The sequence below is a fragment of the Xyrauchen texanus genome, chromosome 12, assembly GCF_025860055.1.
Source record: "Xyrauchen texanus isolate HMW12.3.18 chromosome 12, RBS_HiC_50CHRs, whole genome shotgun sequence".
Classification (NCBI taxonomy): domain Eukaryota; kingdom Metazoa; phylum Chordata; class Actinopteri; order Cypriniformes; family Catostomidae; genus Xyrauchen; species Xyrauchen texanus.
Genome location: NC_068287.1, coordinates 45,871,708 through 45,894,405, shown reverse-complemented (window position 1 = coordinate 45,894,405; position 22,698 = coordinate 45,871,708). Strand labels below are relative to the sequence as shown.

The window sequence follows — 22,698 nt, the reverse complement described above, 5'->3', positions numbered from 1 at the left end:
CATGGAGACGGAGATGTGAGTGCCATCTGAAGATCCATTCGCTGTCTTTCAGTAGAGCTGCTCAAGAGAACAACACAAAAACTTGTTTATGTAATAATGCGCTGTCAGTTGTGAAAAAACTTGCCAGTGATATGATGTCACCATCTTTGATATTTACTTCAATCACTGTCACTATGGTTACAGATGTTAGAATATGGTTGTGTCTTCAGTTATTCATTCATTCAGAAAGTATTCAAACAGCTACTGAAATCTGTTGTGTGAACATAATATTTCAAGACTCACACCTGTAAAGTAATTGTGGTTGTCAATCCCAAACAGTGACTTTGAATGCAGGGTGCAGTGAACACTGTGGATGGACCCTTGTAATCAGAACACAGCTACAGACATAGTGTGTAGCTCTGATAACTGCTCTGTACAATTTTAGTGAGCAGAACAGCATCTCTGAATGCTCAACACATCGAACCCTGAGGTGAATGGCCTACACCAGCAGAAAACTGACACAAGGCAGGTTGGGTACATGGATTCATTCTTTTGGCACCACATTTTGACCTCAGTAGAAATGGAGATTCATCCATCCAGGCTATGCTTTTCCAGTTTCAGCTGTCCAGTTTGGGAGATCCTGTGCCCACTGCAGCCTCAGCTTTCTGTTCTTGGCTACCAGAAGTGGATCCTGATCCAACAGTCTTCTGCTGTTGTAGCCCATCTACTGTTGCAGTGACCAGACATTATAGTTAGCACAATGCAAATTGTCAAAAATCAATAGAGGTACAACATGAAGTGCGCCATGTGGGGTTCAAACACACAACAAAGTGTTGTTTCCAGTGATTGCTGTGGGGAAGCACAGTTTTTTTATTACTTTAATTTATTTCGGTGTGTCTGCAACATGTGTAGATATTGTTGATATTAACGAATGTCATGTCTCTTGCACCATTTCCTGGAAATAAAATTAATTATAAAAGTATGCCCTAATTTTAAGTGGGAAACTGAAGACATAAGGACAAAGAACCATGAATTAATGACTTTGAGAAGAGGAGAAATTTGGTCACATATTCAAAGTAATTCCTGATTCACGCTGTTGTTTACCAGCAGAGAGGGACTAAAGCAGTTTTAATAATGAATCAGTTGCTCTAATAATTTACTTTATTCTATTTCAAACAATCACAAACATTTACAGCCATAACTGCCTAAATTGGTGCTTTTTAAACAGCGATGCTGTGATGTTTTCTGATGTCAATCATAGGCTGTACACTCCTGGGCAAAAAAACATTAATTCCTAATTCAAAACATTAAAGGTGCAGAATGTAAATTCACAAACCCTTGTTGTTAATGAAACCTGTGGCCATTAAGTGAACTGCAGCTGCTACCTGTTGCTCATGCACATAAACACACTCCATAGGGACGAGAGCGAGCATCAACCAAAACAATGATATAACGTACAAAGAGACTGAACGTGATCCACCAGCATCATACTGACAGATGAGGTAGTAAAATTAAAATGACTGTTGTGATTGTTTTACTACATACTTTGAAACTAAACTAAAACTACTTATCAGCTAACATAACATACTGATTCACACATACTGCTACACACTACTGAACTATACCAGACACGTTACTGTTGCACTATTGTATGTTTTGCATGTCATATGTTGTACTACGAATAAGAAACCAGCATATTTGCTTAAATATATCCTGTATAACTGACATTTAGTATAAAGATAAGATCATTGAAATTATTTGAAAGTTACGAAGCAAGGTAGCTTGCAATTCGTCAGCATTAGCAGCCAAGATCAAGTTAGCAAAAATTAGATCAATCCTTATGGCACTATATTTCACATGCTTTGCCAATTCTGGGTCTGTTTTGATCCCCAACACTGAATGAAGGTCCCTCCAGGAATGAAATGCCCTGCTGATGTTCATTATAGTTTTCACTCAACCACGATCATGTTCCCGCTTAGCCAGATGGGATTCAGTAGATAAATGTTGTTATTTTGGCTTACTCTGAGTTTGTGTAGGAGTCGGTGTTGTGCTGAGAGCCGGACGTTTGCTGGATTCCATCTCTAAGATAACGTTACCTAGTGTTGCAGTTTGTTGTCGCTGTTGAATATCGGAAGAGAACCACCGAGGCAAGACAAATAAATATCACATCCTTTGGATTATCCTGGCAAAAGCTGCCCGCAGGATAGGTAACCTAGGAAGTCTGGGAGGGGCTCATTTTTTAAGTTGCGTTACAAGCCATTCACACAGTGGCAAAAAAGGTGAATATTAGATGAAAATTGTTACATACTGCACCTTTAATCTTTTAATGATCTTAACCACAAATGATTGGTCAGGAAATGTCTCGCTTTGATTCCTCTGTCCTTGTTTCCTTTCCTTGCATACATTCCTCGTTTGAGGTATGAAACAAATAAAGTCAGGAAAGGAATCGAGGATGCACATTTTCAGAAATGAGAAGCACCCTTAGAAACATCTTTACTATAACTCAGAATGCTATGCAGTATTGTGATGTAAACAACATGGCAGTGTACATACCAGCAATGCATTAGTGATTGCATCTTAAAATCACGTGATCTCATCATAGTCATTATAAATATCTTAAAATCACTTTGTATGTTTAGTAATGTAGTGTCTGTCCCTCATTACACATTTTTTAATATGCATTGAAGCTGATATGTAACTTGTTCTGTGTAAAAATAATTTCTCCAATCCTATCTTAATATGAAGAGATGAATATAATTGAGCTTACTTTTCTTGAAACTTGTAAACACTGTGTCTCTGTGGCACTGTGAAACTTCCTGTTTGTTTTTTAGTGACCCATCACAACAGCTTGGACTCAACCAATGGTGTGAGCTGGGGGCTTGACTACATGCTTGTTCAATAAACAGCAGATGGGGGGGCATGTTCAAAAGTATGTTTTGAAAACAAATTGTATTTTTGCATTTCCATTTGTTGACACTAGTGGCACAGAAATTACATACATCAGCTTTAAATAAAATCGGGGATCAGTCAAATCAGAAGGAACTCATGCACAAAATGGTTTTAGAGATGAATTCTCTGTCAGTTTATCAATGTAACAGAAACAAGTGTTGCTTTCTGAACATAAAATGCTTGCTTTGCAGTGGCAACCCCCACATTCCCTCACTTTGTCACACTGGATTTATTACTTCCTTGATATTGTTCATATAAATCTGTCAGAGGCCAGAATGCATAAGGAAGGAGGGGTGGCAAAGAGTAACAAGGGAGCAATGATGTTCAAACTATAAATTATTTCATTTGTTCTGCACACACTGTTGTAATACATTTTGAATTTAATCAAGCAATACATTTTTGATTAAATAAAAAATAAACATGAACTTTCACACTCCACCTTCTGTCCATATCCTTTTTCTTACAGACAGCTGGATCAATGAAGATCTATGTTCAAGACAGTATGTTAGTCATGTGATCAATATAAAATCTCCTTATTGTGATGTATTTCATTCTCTGTTAAAGACTGGCAGGCTGTAATCTCACTGATGAGTGCTGTGAAAGTTTGTCTTCAGTTCTACAATCATCAAACTCCCTGAGAGAGCTGGACCTGAGTAACAATAACCTGCAGGATTCAGGAGTGAAGCTGCTCTCTAATGCACTGAAGAGTCCTCACTGTACACTGGAGATACTGAAGTTAGTGATTTTCAGTAGAAATTATCAGACATTGAAACAGTAAATGTCTTCATATTTTCAGTCATAAGCTTAATTTACATAATCATCAGCTAGTATCTGCCAGTGAGAGCTCAATATTCTCTAAATTGACAGGACTCCCTACGGAGTTAATGATTCTGACAACTAGGAAAGCATTTATGATGTGTAACAACGCTCAGTCGCTGGGCTCTTGTGTTCTCATCAAGTGACCAATGAGCTTCTTTTTCTGAAGAACTGACCACATCATGCTCTGATCTGAACGCTTTCATCAGCAATCACACTCATAGCCACATATCATCACAAACACTGATTGTAATCCATAGTTATTCTGTCACCAAGATGTTTTCTGTGACTCCAACACTTAAATGACTAATCAAATAAGAGGGCGGAGGCAGAACAGTCTGTTTTTATTTAACAGAAATCCTTTTCTCACTGAAAGCTGTGGCAAACCCAGAGAGGATAAACTCACAATCACACACATCCACAGCATAAAGTTACTTAATGAATCCCATCCTAATTCACTATTATAATTGTTTATGTTCACACGGTACTGCTGTTGTTAGTGACCTCCATGTGACAGGTAATCAGAAATAGAGTTCGACACATCTGTCACCCCTCCGCCATTCTGAGTCTATAAAGAGAGCGAGATCTCAGCAATTTACTGATCACAGTCGATAAATGTGATGCTCTCAGCCAAGAGTGAGTTGTTTGGAGTCAACTAGTGTGAAACTGACTTAAGTGACTGCCACTGCAGTTCTTCTGAAACTGTGGGGGTCTATTTCTGGAATAATCTGTTGTATAAAACTACTTTCTGATCATTTTGTTCTTTGTATAGATTGGCAGGTTGTGGATTCACTGGTCAGTGCTGTGAATGTTTGTCTTCAGTTATACAATAATCAAACTCTTCAAGTCTGAGAGAGCTGTACCTGAGTAACAATGACCTGCATGATTCAGGAGTGAAGCTGCTCTCTGATGCACTGAAGTGTCCTCACTGTACACTGGAAGTATTGAGGTTTGTGTTTGCGGTTCATTATTACGTTGGAATATAAGTTATGAATATATTGTGGTTCATAGCTGTGGAAAGTCTCTACATGTGGATGAGCTCCCTCTGCTGAATCTGGTTCCTCTCAAGGAAAATCAATTCTTTTTTATTCTGACATCACAGTTCAAAATTATCACAACGTCATTTTTTACCAGCTCTTTACAACAATCTTCTTAAAATGTTCAGATGAGGAAGAAACTTGCTGCAGATATACAGTAGAATTTGCTCTGATATCACATACAAAAACAATAAACTGAGTGTGACTGCAGGTAGGTGATATACTGTATATGTTCTGCCTTTTTTATGTATTTATATTTAAATATTTATGTATTTGCTCTGAAATGTCATGAAAGTAATTTTTTTAATCAGAGTAACATAATTTCAACCAAACAGCCATTGTAGCCAAGTAGATTCAAAATCTTTAAAGCAAGACATAAAAATGTTGTTACAAATAATGAAATCATGTTTTCCAGACAGTTTTTAATAAATAAAGAAGGAAGAATTATGTTTTTTTCATATTACAAAAATATTTCTGTGTATAAACAGTGTGCAAAAACTACAACTTCACACACTTGTGTTTTGGAACCCATTCAGGTTGAATATTATTGTAATATATGAGTGAATTATTATTAGACTGAGAGGATAATATAGTTGTCTATAGAAGTGATATATTTCTGACGTATCTGTTTCACTTGGTAAGGGAACACAGAGACCCGTAATGCTCACTGGTTTTTACGGTGCATTCTGGGATTTTTGGGGAGTGACTGTTTCAGTGCAATGGACCAATTTTGTGACTGGGACAACCCTAGAAATGGCCAACGCCTTGACCAGTACGCTGATTGAGATGCACCATATGAGTTCAGTCTCAGTGTACTTCACAGGTACCAGGGGACTGATATATAAATGTTACGTACACACAAAATGGGCTTTTGAATTTTTTTTATTTATATTTTTTATAAATAATCTTGCCGTAATTATGTGCACGCCATCTGTACACTCCTGACTGCGTCCGTACTCTTATACTGGTGTGTGTGAACTGGCAACTCCAACTGGCCAAGTAATGAACTTAACCTACTGATTATTGCATATGAATCGCAGCTCTACCTATCATTCCAGCTGCCTCAACTAATTCCAGCAGCAAATAGAAAGGTGACAGGATGAACACACACATGCGCTGAACAAGTCTGAATGAGCAGTGCATGCCATCTCCTTTTATACCCGTATATGGGAGAAGAGTGCATGCAAATTCCACTAGCCAATTTTCATTGAACTTTTCTGAATAAAGCAAAGGTGATTAAGGCTCTCAACAGCGAACCCTTAGTGTCACTACTTCGACACAATATCTAATTTCTTCCATCAGAGACTGAGATTGCATCAGTAACCAAGAGGATTATCTGACTGTTGGTGTTTGTGTTTGTTGAATATTTGACTGTTAATATGTGTGTTAGTAGATTATCTGGTTGTATGGTGACAGAGGCTGGCTGTTGTCTTGTAGCTTCAGCTCTGAGTTCAAACCCCTCACACCTAAGAGAGCTGGATCTGAGCTACAATCACCCAGGAGAATCAGAAGGCAAACTGCTCTCTAAGAGACTCAATGATCCAAACTGCACATTGGACAAACTTAAGTATGTTGAGCTGTAAAACCCTGTTTACACACATAATCCATCCCCAATTTGTCTTGAATACACTGAATGGCCAGTGAATGCACTGAAATAGCACCTGTATTTATTCCTTTAAAAAAAATCAAATTCTTAACAAATAAAAAGAAGACATATAGTGTTTCGTTAGAATGAGGACATTTTATCAGAAATTTTATTTTTACACATTTTCTAAAGAGTAATCTTCAAGCATCTGTCACTTAACCCTTTCACACTTACTGATGCATATTTGGTGATGGTTAATGACTGGCCCCCTCAGAATTGTGGCACACTTTTGTGTTTCTGCAACAGTCAGTGCTTTCAGATTCAAATCGGCTTTCATCCAAATGTAGCAGGGTGGTTGAATCCACCTATGGGAATGTCATACACCTGTGCTTAGTTTATTAATCCCTCCTCCTTTATTCTTTTGTTGGATATATAAGGGATGTGTTGTGGCCACTTGGCATGCGTCTTTGTATTGTCCTTGTGACGTCATCCGTGGTTGCGCAGGTATGTGAGTTGTTTGGGGTGAACTCGTTGCTTCTCGTACTGTGCAGGTGTTTGATGTGAATTTCTCTATGTTGTTAGGCTTAGATTGTAAGCTGGCTTTCTCCGTCTGCTGTGTGCTGGCTGCCCACTCCTCACAGGTATGTATAGCCCTTTGTTTATAACAAGAAGAAATTGACCACGGTTGGCTACTTATGATTTGTTTTGTCCTTGATAGCACTGATAGCTGGCATTGATAGCACGTCACTTACAAGGTCCTGACTGAGCCACTATACTGTAATATAGTGTGCGACTACGAAGCAGTTTGTGTGCAGGATCATCCCGTGGTATGTAGGATTATAGTTTGTGTATTAGTAATGTGTTTTCTCTCGTTTTAATGTAGTTTCTTTATGCTCTGCAGGTCTCCCCTGCATAACTGAGGGTCTCTTGGGCTATTTGTGGGAATTGAGCATTAACACTGAATCTTGATTGCGTATAATTACGACTGCGTCGCTGTTTTGCCTCGACCTTCATCACGATAGCAAACATTAAGCTACTGTGATTTTTGGTTTACGTTGCTATTTGCGGATTGTGCATGGCTTTGCGGGCTGGCTGACCGTCTCCTCTGGCCGCCGCCAATTGAATTCCATCGGGTTAAACTTGTAATCAGCATCTTGTGTGTATCGTTTGAGTACCGTACGGTCTTATGTTTGATTATTTGTTTTCTTTTTTTGTTCATTCCGTGTCTCATCTCTGAGCACTGTAAACCCGAGTGAACTTGGTTTATTTCAAACTGTTAACTTGTTTTTTTGGTTATGTGAGTTTTACTTTCGTGTTAAGTGGTTTAAATTCTTGAATTATTTGATTATATCTTATTTGTGGGTATTGTACCTTCTAAACGTTTTTTTGTATCTTTGGTAGTTTATTTTCTTTGAGTTTGTTTTGTCTTTTTTTATTGTATTCACTTGTTTTGTTTTTCTCATTTTTTGACTATGTGGCAGGAGCTGGGGGTTTTCTGGAGGGTGGAGGCGAAGCTGCCCTTTGCGTGGTGTGTTCACCTCTAGTGCTGTATGTCGTCCGGCAGTTAAACCTTCACGTGTGCGTTTGGGTATTTGTAGTGGTCTATCGTGGGGCGGGTTCGTTTTCCAATTTGGCAGCTGGCCCGGACCTCCAGATACCCCTCCTGTTGGCTAATTTGTTTCCTTAAATTGAGTCATTAATTTTATGGCCAATGTAGGAGTTTTTCACCTTGAAGTTTTAGCTATTTATTAGTCAATATTGACAAACAAAATAAACTTTTCTATACTGACTCCTGTCCTCTCACCCCCTCATTCAAACCGAACCTGTGTGCCCTTAGGGCTATTATCTCCCCGGTTGTCCGGGGTGTCGTAGTCGATCATATATTGCCATTTCTGTTAAGAGTGGGGTAAAACATTTCAATTCTCTTTTCACTACCACTGAATTGCCACACAAACACTAAACTGCGCTGCCTGTAAAGTGCATGTCATTTATAATCACACAAACTGTTACTAATACGGTCTTTTCAAGCACATGGTAAGATTATTTTATGACACAGACATCCAAATAGTCACAAAAGTACCACTATAAAAGTTTACAACTCGTATACAAACAGTCCACACAAAATGAGCCATGTCTGGTTACATTAGGCACCATTCTGTTGTCAATCATAAGTAACTCAAACAGCATCAGAATAGTCTTTTCAAGCACACAGTATGCTTGTTCTTTAAAGAGATTGTCTCATAAACACCACGATAAAAGACAACAGCTCAGCTATATGCATCAAGACATCAGGGAAACACGATCATTCCAATCCAGCCATCTTTGTTCACATTAGGTGGCAATGTGTTTGTCACACACACACACACACACACACACACACACACACACACACTGGTATCCCTATCATTATGAGGACTCTCCATCTACATAATGATTTTTATTAGGACTATTGATTTAACGCGTTAATAACGTGCAATTAATTTTACAAAAAAGAATGCGTAAAATATTTTACGCATTTAATCGCAATGCTTTCCTGAGAAATGCAAGCTTGTAATACCACCTTTTTACTCCAGAGGACAGTAAGTGAAATCTCAGCTGTGTGAGCAACACACAGTTTATTGCAGTAAACAAAACATTAACAACCCTTCAGTGGACACACTTGAAGAAGCGCAAATGCGAACTAAGGGATCTCAAGATGTGTTTAAAGATTGAGTATTAAACTATATTTAACTTGACACAGTGCCCTAAACATTTTATTTTTATGACTCAACACACCCGAGACGTGACACAAGCATGTCTGACGCAGGTCGTTTGGTCTTTAGCCCACAAATATTGAATTACCAACAAGGTTAAGGATGTGTCCTTTAAACTGTTTCACTATTTTTACCCAGTTAATCTTTATTTAAGAAACATGCTCCCTGAAATAGATCCACTCCTTCTGTAATGCTGTAGATGAGTCTGCCCCTCACCTTTTTTGGGAACTTGTCCACGCTGTAGTATTTTGGAGTAAATTTTGTTTGTTTGTACGTACCTCTATTTTAACTAGTTTTTCTTTGCTTTATAAAGACGTTTTATTTGGTTTTCACAGTTTTGAAAACTTAAGTTAATATTTTCTGATTAATATTTTTATTTTATCTGTTTATTTTTGTTGCCAAGTTTTTTTATACATAAGTGTAAATGTCTATAAAGCCCCTGTATGAACTTTTTTGTAAAATCTTGAAATATTGTTTAAATACTCTTTGTACCTCCAACAACTCCAAAGCATTGAAAACCATTGCACTATGTAATGAATATAATGTCTTGGCATTATTGTAAAATATATCTGTAGTATTGTGTACTATGTATATCCCTGGCTTGTTTCTAAAAAAAAAATGTCTGACGCAGATGTACATTAATGGGTCCTTAAACAAGCCCTCATAATAAATCTCCAACTGATTGACAAATTCACTAGTGTAATGGATTACTGTGAACTGTGTGCCAATGATTGTCTTATGATCAATAATATGGTAGAAACAATACATTGTATTCTAAAGCCGCTTTTTGAATGGTCTTATCAATGATTAACTCTTCTGCTACAGGAATGTAATGCATTTTAATTATCTGAATATTTTTAAATTATATATATATATTTAATATTTAAAGATAAATGTGTATAATTATTTCATCATTATATATTTAATTATTGTTATATGAGAGGCTTTCTCAGCAAATATTTGTATATGCAATTAATCGAGATTAATTAATCAGACACCATGTAATTAATTTGATTTAAAAAATGTAATCGATTGACAGCCCTAATTTTTATACTAAAGGTCGACCGATAGTGGATTTTACAGATACGATAACTAAGTTGGGCAGTACTTTTTCAATTTTAAAAACAAATCGCCAATAACCAATTAATCAACCGATAGTTTTTAAAATTGATCCTGAATGAAAAACTATCACTCAAACTGAAATAGTGCTGAACTTTATTACAAATATAAACTATACCGACTAAACCATGAAAATGTATTGTAATTTTTTTAATGAAATGCTGTAAATATATAAATATTAATATATGAACTAATATTAAAATTTTAAAGTCAGCTGATTTTTAAATTGACATTGTTTCATTAGTCCACAAGAGGGCGCAATAAATTCATAAACCATTCAGCACCTTTATATTATTGCTTAGAACATTCCTGTCCTGTCTGTTAAAAAAGAGCATTTCATTTTCAAATAATGTGCATAAAATGAATAAATAAAACGTTTTAGGCAGTTTGTATTCTCAGATGTTAAGTAAAAAGTCAAATGAGGGGGGAAAACACTTCAATAGACAGATCACATGGTGTTTCACTTGTACTGATTCCTACATAAAGCCATACAAATCGCCCCCCACATCAAGATCATTATTGTAAAGTGTTACTAATGAGTGAAAAATCAGATTTGGGCCACTTTCAGCTGCGGTGTTGCAGCATTCTTTTAATATTTTGTGCATGTAAGTGACTCGCTCTGGGGGCATTCAAGGGAGTTCAGAAACTTCTCATGAAAAGGTAAAAGAAAAAGTATAAAACATGTTTTAATTCATGATTTTGATTTTGAAAAAACACTTGAGTCTCTGATATTGCTGCATGAAGATGTTACTGAATACATTTGTATGAATTTTAGAGCATTTTGATTTTATCAATCAAACTTCATTGGCTTTGAAGCGCAGAATCATCCATCTCTCTAAAGTACTATTTGTAACAATTGTCCTCTGTAGGGTTGGGGGAGTGCTGGAGCCAATCCCAGCTGTCTCGAGCCGTAGTCATAAATCATAAACACCAACAAATAGCCAAGAATCCCACCTATCCTTTACTGTGCTTTTGGTCTTTAGTTGTCAGAGAGATAACTTGAGAGCAGTCCCCTAACCACAGAAAAGTTGGCATATCACTAATGGGTAAAGTTTATTAAGTAATAGTAATAAAAAGTAAATCAGTGGTATGTTCAAACCTCCTGATCCACATGTGAATAGAAGAGGTTTCTTCTTGGGAACACTTGAAACTGTCTGTGCAGCGTCTCGTGCACGATCTGCGTTAGACTGAGGCAAGTGTGAGTCTTGATAAAGTTATTAAGGCCTTTTGCTGTTGGCTCTGTTCTTGTGCTGCTTGCTTGATAGAACCAAAATATTGTTGAAATGGGTTTGCAGTATTTGGTTGGGTAAGGCTTTCCCTTTTTATTCGACGAGAAACACAGTTGACAATGACTCCAGGGAAAAGGTCTTTTAGCCTCTTCAGTTTTCAGCATTGACAGTAATAAATAAATCTATACCAAAAGTGGTATTCAAATAGGAGCATAATTTTCAAAGCTTACCGATCTTAACAGAAGTACCATCACTGGCAAATGATGCAAGAGTGGCTGCAAGTCGGCATTTCTCTGTTGTAATGATGTTGAGGATGGTTTCTGTAATAGTGGCAGCATCTCTAGTAGGGATGTAATGCTTGTGTGTGTGCACGGAAGCTGGTTTAGCGATCATGGGAGAGACGGCAACCTTTAGTGGTATCACTCAGAGATGTGGTGAATGGCTCATAATCCGTCCACTGCGGTCATTGGTTCTTTAATGGATATACTCTGTGTGCCGGTCTCACCCATGATGGTGGAAATGCACAAACAGCCCAACGTGGTTGGCCGACAACACAGCAAATCTCATTTGTGGTCAAATAAGTTACAGTAATACCGTGAGTATTATTTGCAGCAAAGAGCGGACTCTGTGGTCTGTAAACTGTACAAGCAATAAACTTGAAACACAAGAATAACACACTAGAATAATCTATCTCTGCCCAGACGTAAACCTCTTACTTGAGTTGCATGAGTACGTGGGTAGAATGTGTGTTCGTCCTTTGACTATGACTTGGTTCTTTTAAGCTCGGGTGATGATGGGAGGCTGTTTCCACGCTCTGTCAGTGGGCAGTATGGCAGTTGATTCTCAGTGGGTTGGCGGCAAAATCAGCAAAGTTGACTAGGTTGAAGATGGAAGAGAAATCCTTCACTTCTGCAGGCAAAAGGGTGAGACGCAGATTGCTCTGGTCTCCTTCAGATCCGTTAGCATGCTTGGTGGAACACGGACAATCTCAGCTCATGCAGGGAGATGGAGATTGTATGGCCAAAGTTCAGGTATGTACGTTACTACTTTGGGCATTGAGGCAACACCTGGGAGCAGCAGGATATGAATTCTGTCGCTGGAAGCAAGGCTTAGGAGGAATCTCCGGATTTTATACTCTTGATGACATCATGGAGGAGGGACATGTTCTGTCGTGCTTTTTATCCAATAGGAGTTGAGAGTTCGATCCTTCAGAATTTCACACCTAGGTGTAAAGTGAGCAAGGCTTGATGGGATCTGTAGTCTGTTTGGACTCCCCTTTGTTTGTTATCAGGCTTTGAGTGTTCCTACAGGCCTCAGTCATGCTTTATGACTGTGTGTAGGCCTAACTTTGTCTCCTATCTGAGCACGAGGCCCAACACAATTTAAAATTTAGTAGAATAGTTATTCAAAAAATATATTTGATAGTTTGGCATGCAGTAAGGGATCATTTACAGGCAGCAGGATGTTATCGCACAATAAACCCCGACAGGGTGATCAGGACCCCGATGCCAAGCGTCCCACTTAAAGACACTACAAGAGAAGTTCCCCGGTCAATGACAGTACAGCTTTGAGAAATGTTGATGACATTATGTGAATTAAAAGTTTTGGTAAAAATAACAACCGGGTATGCAGTATTGTTGTAGATTAATTTCATTGTGTTGTGGCTTATTTACGTTGTGTTTTCAGCTTTTATTTGGTCGTGTTGTGCACCACTCTGCCACTGTATTTTGCTTATTTAAAAAGTTTTACAAATAAACACAATGGCACACAGATATGTTTAAAATGATGTACATTCATATTTGCTGAGGACTCCAGTCAGCTACTGACCTCAATAAAAGCAGTTTAATTTGACATTGATCGGGTCGCCCCCTCATGGATGCTGCCATGTTGACAGCACACAACAAACTGTCATGTAGTTGACCAGTTACTACCACTAATAATAACAATAATGATTACAGAAAAATGGTGCAACATCAAGCACCAAGAGCGAGTACAGGACGGTCTCATCAGCCTCTAGAGAGCTCACGAGTTGTGACAGTCCGCTCACAGTCCAGTGCAACAACAACCTGTGAGAATTCATTTAGATTTAATCTAAGAATGTCCATTATACTGATGTGTGTAGTATGAGACAGAGAAAAACACAGACTAAAGTGATAAAACAGAACATAAACAAACATCTTTGTGTAACATGGCAGCAGTAAATAAACTGTGTGTATCCATGATGACAGGTGATAGTATAAAGTCCAAAACCACTGGTACTATTTGGGCGAATAAGAGCCAGTTAAAAACATACTGGTGCACTTTCAAAAGTGACGCTAACACTTCTCTGGTGCAGGTTTCATAACCCAGGATTAAAAGAGGTGCTAATCACCTTTCACAATTACAAGTATAAATGTTGCTTTACTCGAGGTTAACAGCGTGTTTAAAAAGACAATAACCCAGGGTTAAGTACAGTGAGAGAGAGAGACACACACAGAGAGAGAGAGAGACAGACAGACAGACAAACAAACACACACACACACACACACACACACAGAGAGAGAGAGAGATGTTCTCTGTGTTATTTCAGATAAAAATCACTTTCAGCACTTTGAAGGAAGTTCATTTTCTATAACTGTACGGTTATGAAGTAGTTCAGGTTTGTTGATCTCATTACAGTTTCATATCAAAGATTCATACAGTCAATACACAAGATTCACAGAGTCGTGCAGTGTAGACATTGATCAAGCAAACAAATCAATATTCAAACTATTTTAATTAGTTTTAAGATCCATGGAAGATTACACAGCCATTACAATCACAACAATAAACACTCACTTTATATCCCACAATGCATTTCATCACAGACGTGTAAATTGTGTTTCAGGTGAACTGAATGTGATGTCATCATTTGTGTGTGTTTGTGTTTTTATAGTGTGAATCATGGAGGAGAGTTCAGGATTACAGCAGGACCACGCAAATGTAGGTCTACACACACACACACACTCACTCACTCACTCACTCACTCATACACACACACTCTCTCTCACACTCATACTCTTTCACAGGCACACACACACACACACACTGGTTTAGTGATTGTTATGTTATAAGTGTTTTTTCTCTTCTTGTGTTTAGGGGTCTGTGATCTCACACTGGATTCAAACACAAGCACACACTGAACTCATTCTGTCTGAGGGGAAGGTGACACATGTGAGAAAGCGTCAGTCATATCCTGATCATCCAGAGAGATTTGATGTGTATCATCAGGTTCTGTGTAGAGAGAGTCTGACTGGACGCTGTTACTGGGAGACTCAATGGAGTGGAGTTGATGCTGGTATATCAGTGTCATATAAAGAAATCAGCAGGAAAGGAAAGAGTCTTGACTGTCGGTTTGGATTCAATGTAAACTCCTGGTGTCTGAGGTGCTTAAATGACAGATTCACTGTCTGTCACAATAATAAAAGCACTGGCATACGTCCCCCTTCAGATGACTGTAAGACAGTAGGAGTGTATGTGGACTGTCCGGCCGGCACTCTGTCCTTCTACAGCGTCTCTGACACACACACACTCACACACTTACACACTCAACACCACATTCACTCGACCCCTCTATGCTGGATTTAGAGTTTATCCTGATTCCTCAGTGAGTCTGTGTGAAACTGAACATCAGAGACACACACACACAACTGGATGAGTGAAATATACTCACTGTATCTCACATCAACACAACTCCAAACTCTTTCTACAAATCATTTACTACTCAGTGTTTCTGTGGGTCTTAAGTCTCCTTCTGCAAATTAAGACATTAAAAGCTGAAATGAATGTGGTTACCATGGCAATGACGTAATGTGCTCTTTGTCATCCTGTCAGCGCAAGTACAAATAAAAATGAGTTTTCAACAATGAGCTGAAAGAAGCGTTTTTAGATGCTTTAGGTCAATGTGTCAATATTTTCTGTCAGCTGATAAAAATTAGTCCTCACGAGCACTCTATGATCGCTCAATGCTCATATTCAGATTGTACGCTGAACTTGCTTTAGCAGTGCAAAGCGACGTGCTGTCTTGAACAGTTACCTGGAAGAAATGCTTCAGCCAATAGTTACATGAACACTACTCATACTGAGATACATAAATAAAATGCTTATCTCGAGCCTTACAGAATGTGAACAGCTACTTGGTGTTGTGTTTAATTGCATACATACATTTTTTTAATAAATCTCATGGGAAGCAGCTCCATGACAGGCAGCTCCAGACCTCTAGTAGATATGAATGTTTCATTAAACAGTGTCTTTTCTGTTGCACTGTCTCAATGATTAGTAATCCTTGCAGATGACCCATGCGTCTGAAACCATGTTCTTGAACATTGCAAATGGGCTGAAACAGTCTGAATCAATTCTGGGGGTGGCGCGGGTGTCCTCGGTCTTTTAAAATGGTAAATGCAATAATTTTCTGAATAAAGGCTTTAAATGCATTGACGTTTTTTTAATGTGACAAATGTGATCATTTTTGGTTTTAAATGATAGTTTAAGTTCTCACAGTACAAGACAAACACTGTGTCTGCATTGCCAGCATTTTCACTGTTTCAGTCATCTTTTCTTTCTTGTGCTGTCTCAAAGACGAATATAATTTTAATTTATTTTAATCACTGATGTATCTGTAAAATGACATGACTGTGTCAGCTGGGTTGCAAAAAGAAAATACACAATTATTTACTGTCCTCAAGTTGTCCCTCGTTGTTTTTTCCCCATAGAATCTTAAAACAATCTTTTCTTCAAGAATCTGAACACTGGGGGTCTGGGTATCTCAGCGAGTATTGATGCTGACTATCACAGCATGAGTCACTCCAGGGTGTGCTGAGTGACTCCAGCCAGGTCTCCTAAGCAACCAAATTGGCCCGATTGATAGGGAGGGTAGAGTCACATGGGGTAACCTCGTCGTGGTCACTATAATGCGGTTCTCGTTGAGGCGCGTGGTGAGTTGTGCATGTATGACACGGAGAATAGCGTGAAGCCTCCACACACATTATGTCTCAGCGGTAACACGCTCAACAAGCCACATGATAAAATGTGCGGTTTGACATCTCAGACGTGGAAGCAACTGAGATTCATCCTCTGCCACCCGGATTGAGGTGAGTCAATACGCCACCACAACACTCGTGAACTTGTAAGGCAGAAATTGTATATGTGCCACAACCTGAATGAAGTGTCACTGCCATGTCAATGGCAAACCTTTTCATCTCCCAAGAGTATCCTGCTCCAAAGAGGGAAGATGGCCATGTCATTTTCTAAAGTTATGATATCCGGGCAGTGATGAGGATTTTCATCACATTCCTCCAGTGTCTCCTCTTCCAGAGAGGCCAATACCTCCTCAAAGATGTTTCGGAAGAGTTTATAGTACGGAGAACCAACAATGATTGTTCTGGAAGTAACTTCATCAGTTTCCAAGTTTGCTGATTCTTCTGTAGTGTCTTGAAGAATGGGTTCTTGATTGATTACCTCCTGTAAGAATGTTACACTGCTTGACACATTTTCAGTAACACGCTTCACACGCAGAAGGGTCTGAAAATGTTCATGCATCATCGAGGGACACCGTGTTTTGCTATCTGGCAAAGGCATATGCTGCACAGGCTTTTTTTCAGGCCTTTATCGGTTGTCATTTTTTTAAATGCTGAAGTGACAGCTTTGATGACATGCACAGGACACAGATGACAAACGCTCTTTGATTTGATCTCTGCTCACTTTTTGTGTTTATGGCAGATCACATGTACCCTTTCAAGGTATGTGAGCATTGATTCCTTGTGAAATGTCAGTAGTACCACTTGCATTATTGCCCAACTGTAGTCAGTCTCTTCACGGTGTATCTGTAGAGTGAAGTGTGTGTGGACAGTCTGAGCAAAAACTACAGATTAATATTGGCGGGATTGAATGCTCTGTAGAAATCATTTCACTTACTGGCAATGGGGCTTTTCTGGCTTTTCTGGATTCTCCTTTTGTGTTTTTGAATCTTGAGATAACACTTCCTGTTGCATCCAAATACAAGGAGAGAGGTGATCGTTTTAATATATGTGTCAATATACTCATTCCTGTTTTAGGGTAGAGGTGATGATTGACTGTGTCTGTTGTGTCTCCAATAATATATTTTTACTAAAGACAATGTATTAACACACAAGCCTGTGTGTTCATGAAAATGAACCAATCACCTGTCAGTAAAATAACATCTCTGACTAATCAAGTCACTCCTGTGTCTCATAAATCAGTTTACAAATATAATCCGAGAAATCCACAAAATTGACCCTTCAAAATTGATACCATTAGGTAACGCAAGAGGAAGTCGACAATGCAATTGAGACCCTCAACCGAAATAAAGCACCAGGCCCAGACTATGCAATGACAGCCGAGGTGCTAAAAGATGGAGGCGACTTTGTGGTAAGCCAACCACACATCATCTGTCAGTTGGTATACAGGCATCTTACGGCACCAAAACAATGGACATCAAGTCTGATTAACCCAATCAGAGTCATGTACAATCAATCGACAAGTCAATTGTATGTTTGAGGTGATCAACAAGAAAAACACTGCCGCAGTGGGGCTTGAGATAAATGTAGAAAAGACCGTCCAAATTCAACTGATCGACAAATCCCAAACTCAAAAACAACTCGTCATCGATGGAAACAAAATTTCGATTGTCGATGACAAATTTGGGGTCTTATATTGTATCAACCGAGAAAGATGTTGAGAATCGAATCTCCCTCACCTGGGTTGCCTTTACCAAACTCAAAACCATCCTGAGATCACCCAGACCGAAAGTGAAGTTTAAGCTGCGGCTTTTCAATGCAGCTTCTGTGCTGCTTTATGGATGCTAGTCTTGGGCGCTCACTGAGGCACTGGAGCACAAACTCGACATCTTCACCAGAAAGTGTTATCGGATCATGCTGGGCATCAATCAAGCTGAAGCTCATATGACTAATCAAGAACTTTACAATAAAACTGGCCAAATTCCAATCAGTTCAACTATTAGATCGAGACAGCTGCAGTTTATTGGACACTGTCTACTAATGAACAAGGGCAAACTGGCGAAAATCTATGCCCTTTACAAGTCGGAAGTAACATCAAACCCACGTGGTAGACAGCGCTTGTCATATCGAGAAAAAGTGTACAAAGATCTTAAACACTTAGGCCTGGAATTGGAAAAAGAACATCTAATGCAAGAGGTCACCAGATTGGCAGAGGATAAAAAGTTGTGGAAGAGTATTGTTGTGCCTAACAAGCCCGTCCGATGATGATGACGACGACCCTTCATGATAAATGATTGATTTGAGAATCTAAATGTAGATTTTCAGCAGATAGTGTTGTATTTTATTTCAAATGTAATTACTTTTCATTTACCCTCTTTAGCCATAGCAAAAAATGTCTTTGCCTAATATATTATGTTTATATATTCAATCTAAAAATCAGCCAGTAAGAAGGATTAATATGATACCTGCAAAACATTATTCTTTAAATATTAAAAGCTCAAGTTTGCTTTGGAAAGGGGTGAATAATTCTGTGTGTTCTTGTTGTGGGCTGATATGAATTTGCTTACGCATTGATATACCAGCTGTTTTATATATTTGATCACAATAATTAGTTTGCAGCAGTTCACGTAACATTTCCTTCAGCATACACTATGTACTATATCAGGGCCCGTGGGGGTGAGGGAATACAGGGTGATAACAAATATAAAACAATAGGGTGGCAGTGGCACAAAGTTATACAATATTGTATTTGTTATTATTAATGAATATTATACTATTGTAATTATTAATTATGTTTCCAGGTCAAACTGATCCAAACTGGTTTTAATACAATTTACCAAAACTCACACTATGAAAAATAGTGAATAGTAACCATTGCAAACAGCAAAACCATCAAAACAGTTTTACATTATGACAAAATTCAATAACATTACAAAAATATAACAAATATGAAAACATGACAAATCATACTGAAATTACCATATTTAATATTTTCTTGTTGTATTTAATATTTTCATTTGAACAAACTGTGAACATACTGTACAGTCATTACAACCAGTAATTAAAACTTTTAAAATCTCTTATAATGTTTGTGCTTTTGGAAATGGACCTTCACCATCCCTAATTAGGCTTATTATTTGACATTTTAGGCTCTTTTGGAACACAGATATCCTTTTTGCAAATGTAACAGCTGCAAGTGTAATTGTTTAATAGAATATTATTTTAATTTGTTCATATCTCTGTGTACTTTCACACACGTGGTAGATGTGTGCGGGAATTCTGCGTTGTGACGACGGAACTTGAGGTAAAGTTTATAATTGTGTGCAAAACAATCCCGCTCCCTGTTCAGGCCCTGTTATAGTACATACACATAGTATTACTTTAATTTAACATGAGTAGTTAGTACCTTGAACCCGATAACTTTGTCTCTTTTGATATTTGATGATAACTTGATGATGCTGTCTCATGTCTCGTCGTAATTTCTTCATGACTAAAGCAGCGGCGCGTGACCAAGTACTCAGTGTAGCTCGCAGCCCCCTCTGGTGGTGAAAATAATCACTACATCATTGTTCTGGTACTCCGCGGGCTATTTGATCGGACCTTTTGTCGTGTATTTGCGGCATTTCTGGGGACGTCTGGTCACCTTAGTGTTAATCATGTTTTAAGTCTTTGAGCAGTGTAAATGCACTTAATATGTTTTATATTTTTAAAACAACGTCTTGTGTGCACAGTTTAAATTTATTTAAATTCTTATTTTCATAATAATCCGGTTTCAGCAGAGAGGTAAATCCCGCTGAGTCTCTCGCGAGAAGTGAATCGCGTTCTCTCACGTGATTTGTTGTGTGCAGTAAACGTCACTCTTTCATGTGCACGAGCGAGTAATCTAATTTTAAAGTCAGAATCGAAGCCTGAGTTGACAGAGAAAGTTGATGAGCTGCATCATGATACCAATTATTATGTTGGTGATGCAGATCTGAGACTCTCTATGTCTGATTCAGTGACTGCAGGATCCACAACATGAAGATAATAACAAAATACAATTAACAGTACAAAATCAACTTTGTTCAAATTGTAGAATCATGCCAATTTTTGCACAGTTTTTCATATATATATATATATATATATATATATATATATATATATATATATATATATATATATATATATTTTTATTATTATTTAATTATAAACATTTAAAGGGAAAGTTCACCCAAAAATGGGAATTCTCACCCTCATGCCATCCCAGATGTGTTTGACTTTCTTTCTTTAGCATGAGGGTGAGTAAATGATGAGAGAATTTTCAGATTGGGTTAATTGTGGGCGGTCCAAGTGTAGTGAACTGATTTACAAAAAAAAAAGAAAAAGTATGTGCTGTGTAATTGAGCGTGATCATAGGGCGTGATACATAGACATGGAGCAATACGTTATAACCACCAGCCACAAGAGCAGCATGCAGCTATAGGCTATCTGAACAACAGGACGAGCCCGCCAACTATTAACTTAACAGCTATTTATTATTAGTTTTTCCAGGCGGGTTGTCATAAACACTAGAGACAAGAAATATTTTTTTATACCTTTATATGAATTATGGTTTTGAGTAAATCATAAGAAATAAACAGAGAAATGCATGTACATGAGAAAGAGAATAAATTGAAATTAAACCAGTAGGCTATACGGTCAAAACAATATACCAAAAGACAGTCTGTAAAGTAATGTAAAATAACCAATAGAAAAAAAATGGAAATGACAATAAACATAAAATAAAAAGATCGGCGACCGTTGTTGCGTAGAAAAACTTATCAGATCGTAGATGAGTGATTCATTAGGCAAGTATGGAATCACTACCATGACATTTTGAAACGGTCAATGTTTAGGAAGATGTCCAAATCACTTCGATGTTGAAGAGAAAATCCACTCATACATAAAATAGAAAGTCACCCTTCAAGTGCTCTCCAATTACTCAACAATTTCAATTTCAAAAACAAGATCGTTGACAGAGGTAAATCCTTGAACTCTGGATATTTAATAATGCACAAGGCAATTGCAGTGAGAAAAATCCATTGGGGAGAAACCATTTGATATTCACAGATGTATTGCCTTTGCGACTACATATACAAATTCCAAACATAAAACAAGGTTTAAAGAGTCCATATGATTGAACTGGAAACAAAGTTTCTCAATAAGGACTCCTTTGAGTTTTGCTTGAGGTGTAAGTATAATCTCATGCTTCCCTCTTCCAAACAAACTGACTTCTTCTATCATACATGCCAGATTATATACCAGGGGTTTTAGCGCTCAAGCGCCCCCTAGTGATGAGATACAAAATACACATGTAACAGATAAGACTGTAACAACGTTGTTTTCCGAAACAATAAAAGAGTCTCTCTCAGGGAAGAAGACATGACTGCAGAAAAAGTTGCATTTTCCAGGTTCAGTTCATCTATAATGTAGCAGTAAAAGGCAAACATGCCACACACAAAAATCATACAAATATTTGAGTTAACCCCATTAAAGTTAGTGGAGGTGTTGTCTAACTTTAGCGGACAGTCAGAAGTCCGCCTCGTCGTTGATTATCCCTTAACGTTAAATACTCTATATGTAACGTTATCTAATCATTTTAGAGATTTAGCATTTTAAGAAGTTAACCTCTCAGTAGTCACTGACAAATATCCTGGAAAATGCGACTTTTATTGTTTCGGGAAACAACGTATTGCTCCATGTCCATGTATCACTCTCTATGATCATGCGCAATCACACAGCACATACTTTTTCTTTTTTCTACACAGCTCCGTCCTCATTGGCGCTCTTGTCACGTAAATGACCACATCCGGTCTCGGAATATGAACAAATGGTCCTTTTTGCGTTTCTGTTTTAAAGTAATTCAATTTTTTGTTATCCGAAATAGAAAATGAAAATCAAATTATTTTTTAAATATCACTCATCCCTTTTTGACACTGAAAAAGAGAAACGCTTTGTATTTTAATTTTAATCTTTGTATTTTAAAACAAAAATCAAATAGCCACTTGTTTTTTGTTTTTGAATACCCGATTCTAAAAGGAAAATCGAATGACCAAAAAATACACGGACCATACAGGGACCCCTCTCCATGCAGGAAAAACAAAACAGCTTTTATAAGTTTATGATATGACTGAGTCTTCATTTCATGTTATGCTCATGATTTTATCCACATGTCTCAAAATTACAATTCATTTTTTAAGGAGTACAACTTTTTAATGA

General features: G+C 37.8%; 1 protein-coding gene across 1 annotated transcript; it reads left to right on the top strand.

Annotated features, from left to right (window-relative positions):
• Window positions 1–6,235: 6,235 nt before the first annotated feature.
• Window positions 6,236–15,308, top strand: LOC127652462 (stonustoxin subunit beta-like). The gene is made up of 3 exons (XM_052138623.1): window positions 6,236–6,348; window positions 14,382–14,428; window positions 14,585–15,308. The coding sequence occupies exons 2-3, from the start codon at window positions 14,390–14,392 to the stop codon at window positions 15,071–15,073; spliced, it is 528 nt and encodes a 175-aa protein (XP_051994583.1). The 5' UTR covers window positions 6,236–6,348; window positions 14,382–14,389; the 3' UTR covers window positions 15,074–15,308.
• The last annotated feature ends 7,390 nt before the right edge of the window (window positions 15,309–22,698 follow it).

Excerpts from the sequence above, each read along its gene's own strand:
- LOC127652462 (XM_052138623.1), top strand. The coding sequence starts at position 14,390 with ATGGAGGAGAGTTCAGGATTACAGCAGGACCACGCAAAT. Across the intron at positions 14,429-14,584 it reads TACAGCAGGACCACGCAAAT|GGGTCTGTGATCTCACACTG; the intron begins GTAGGTCTACAC and ends TCTTGTGTTTAG.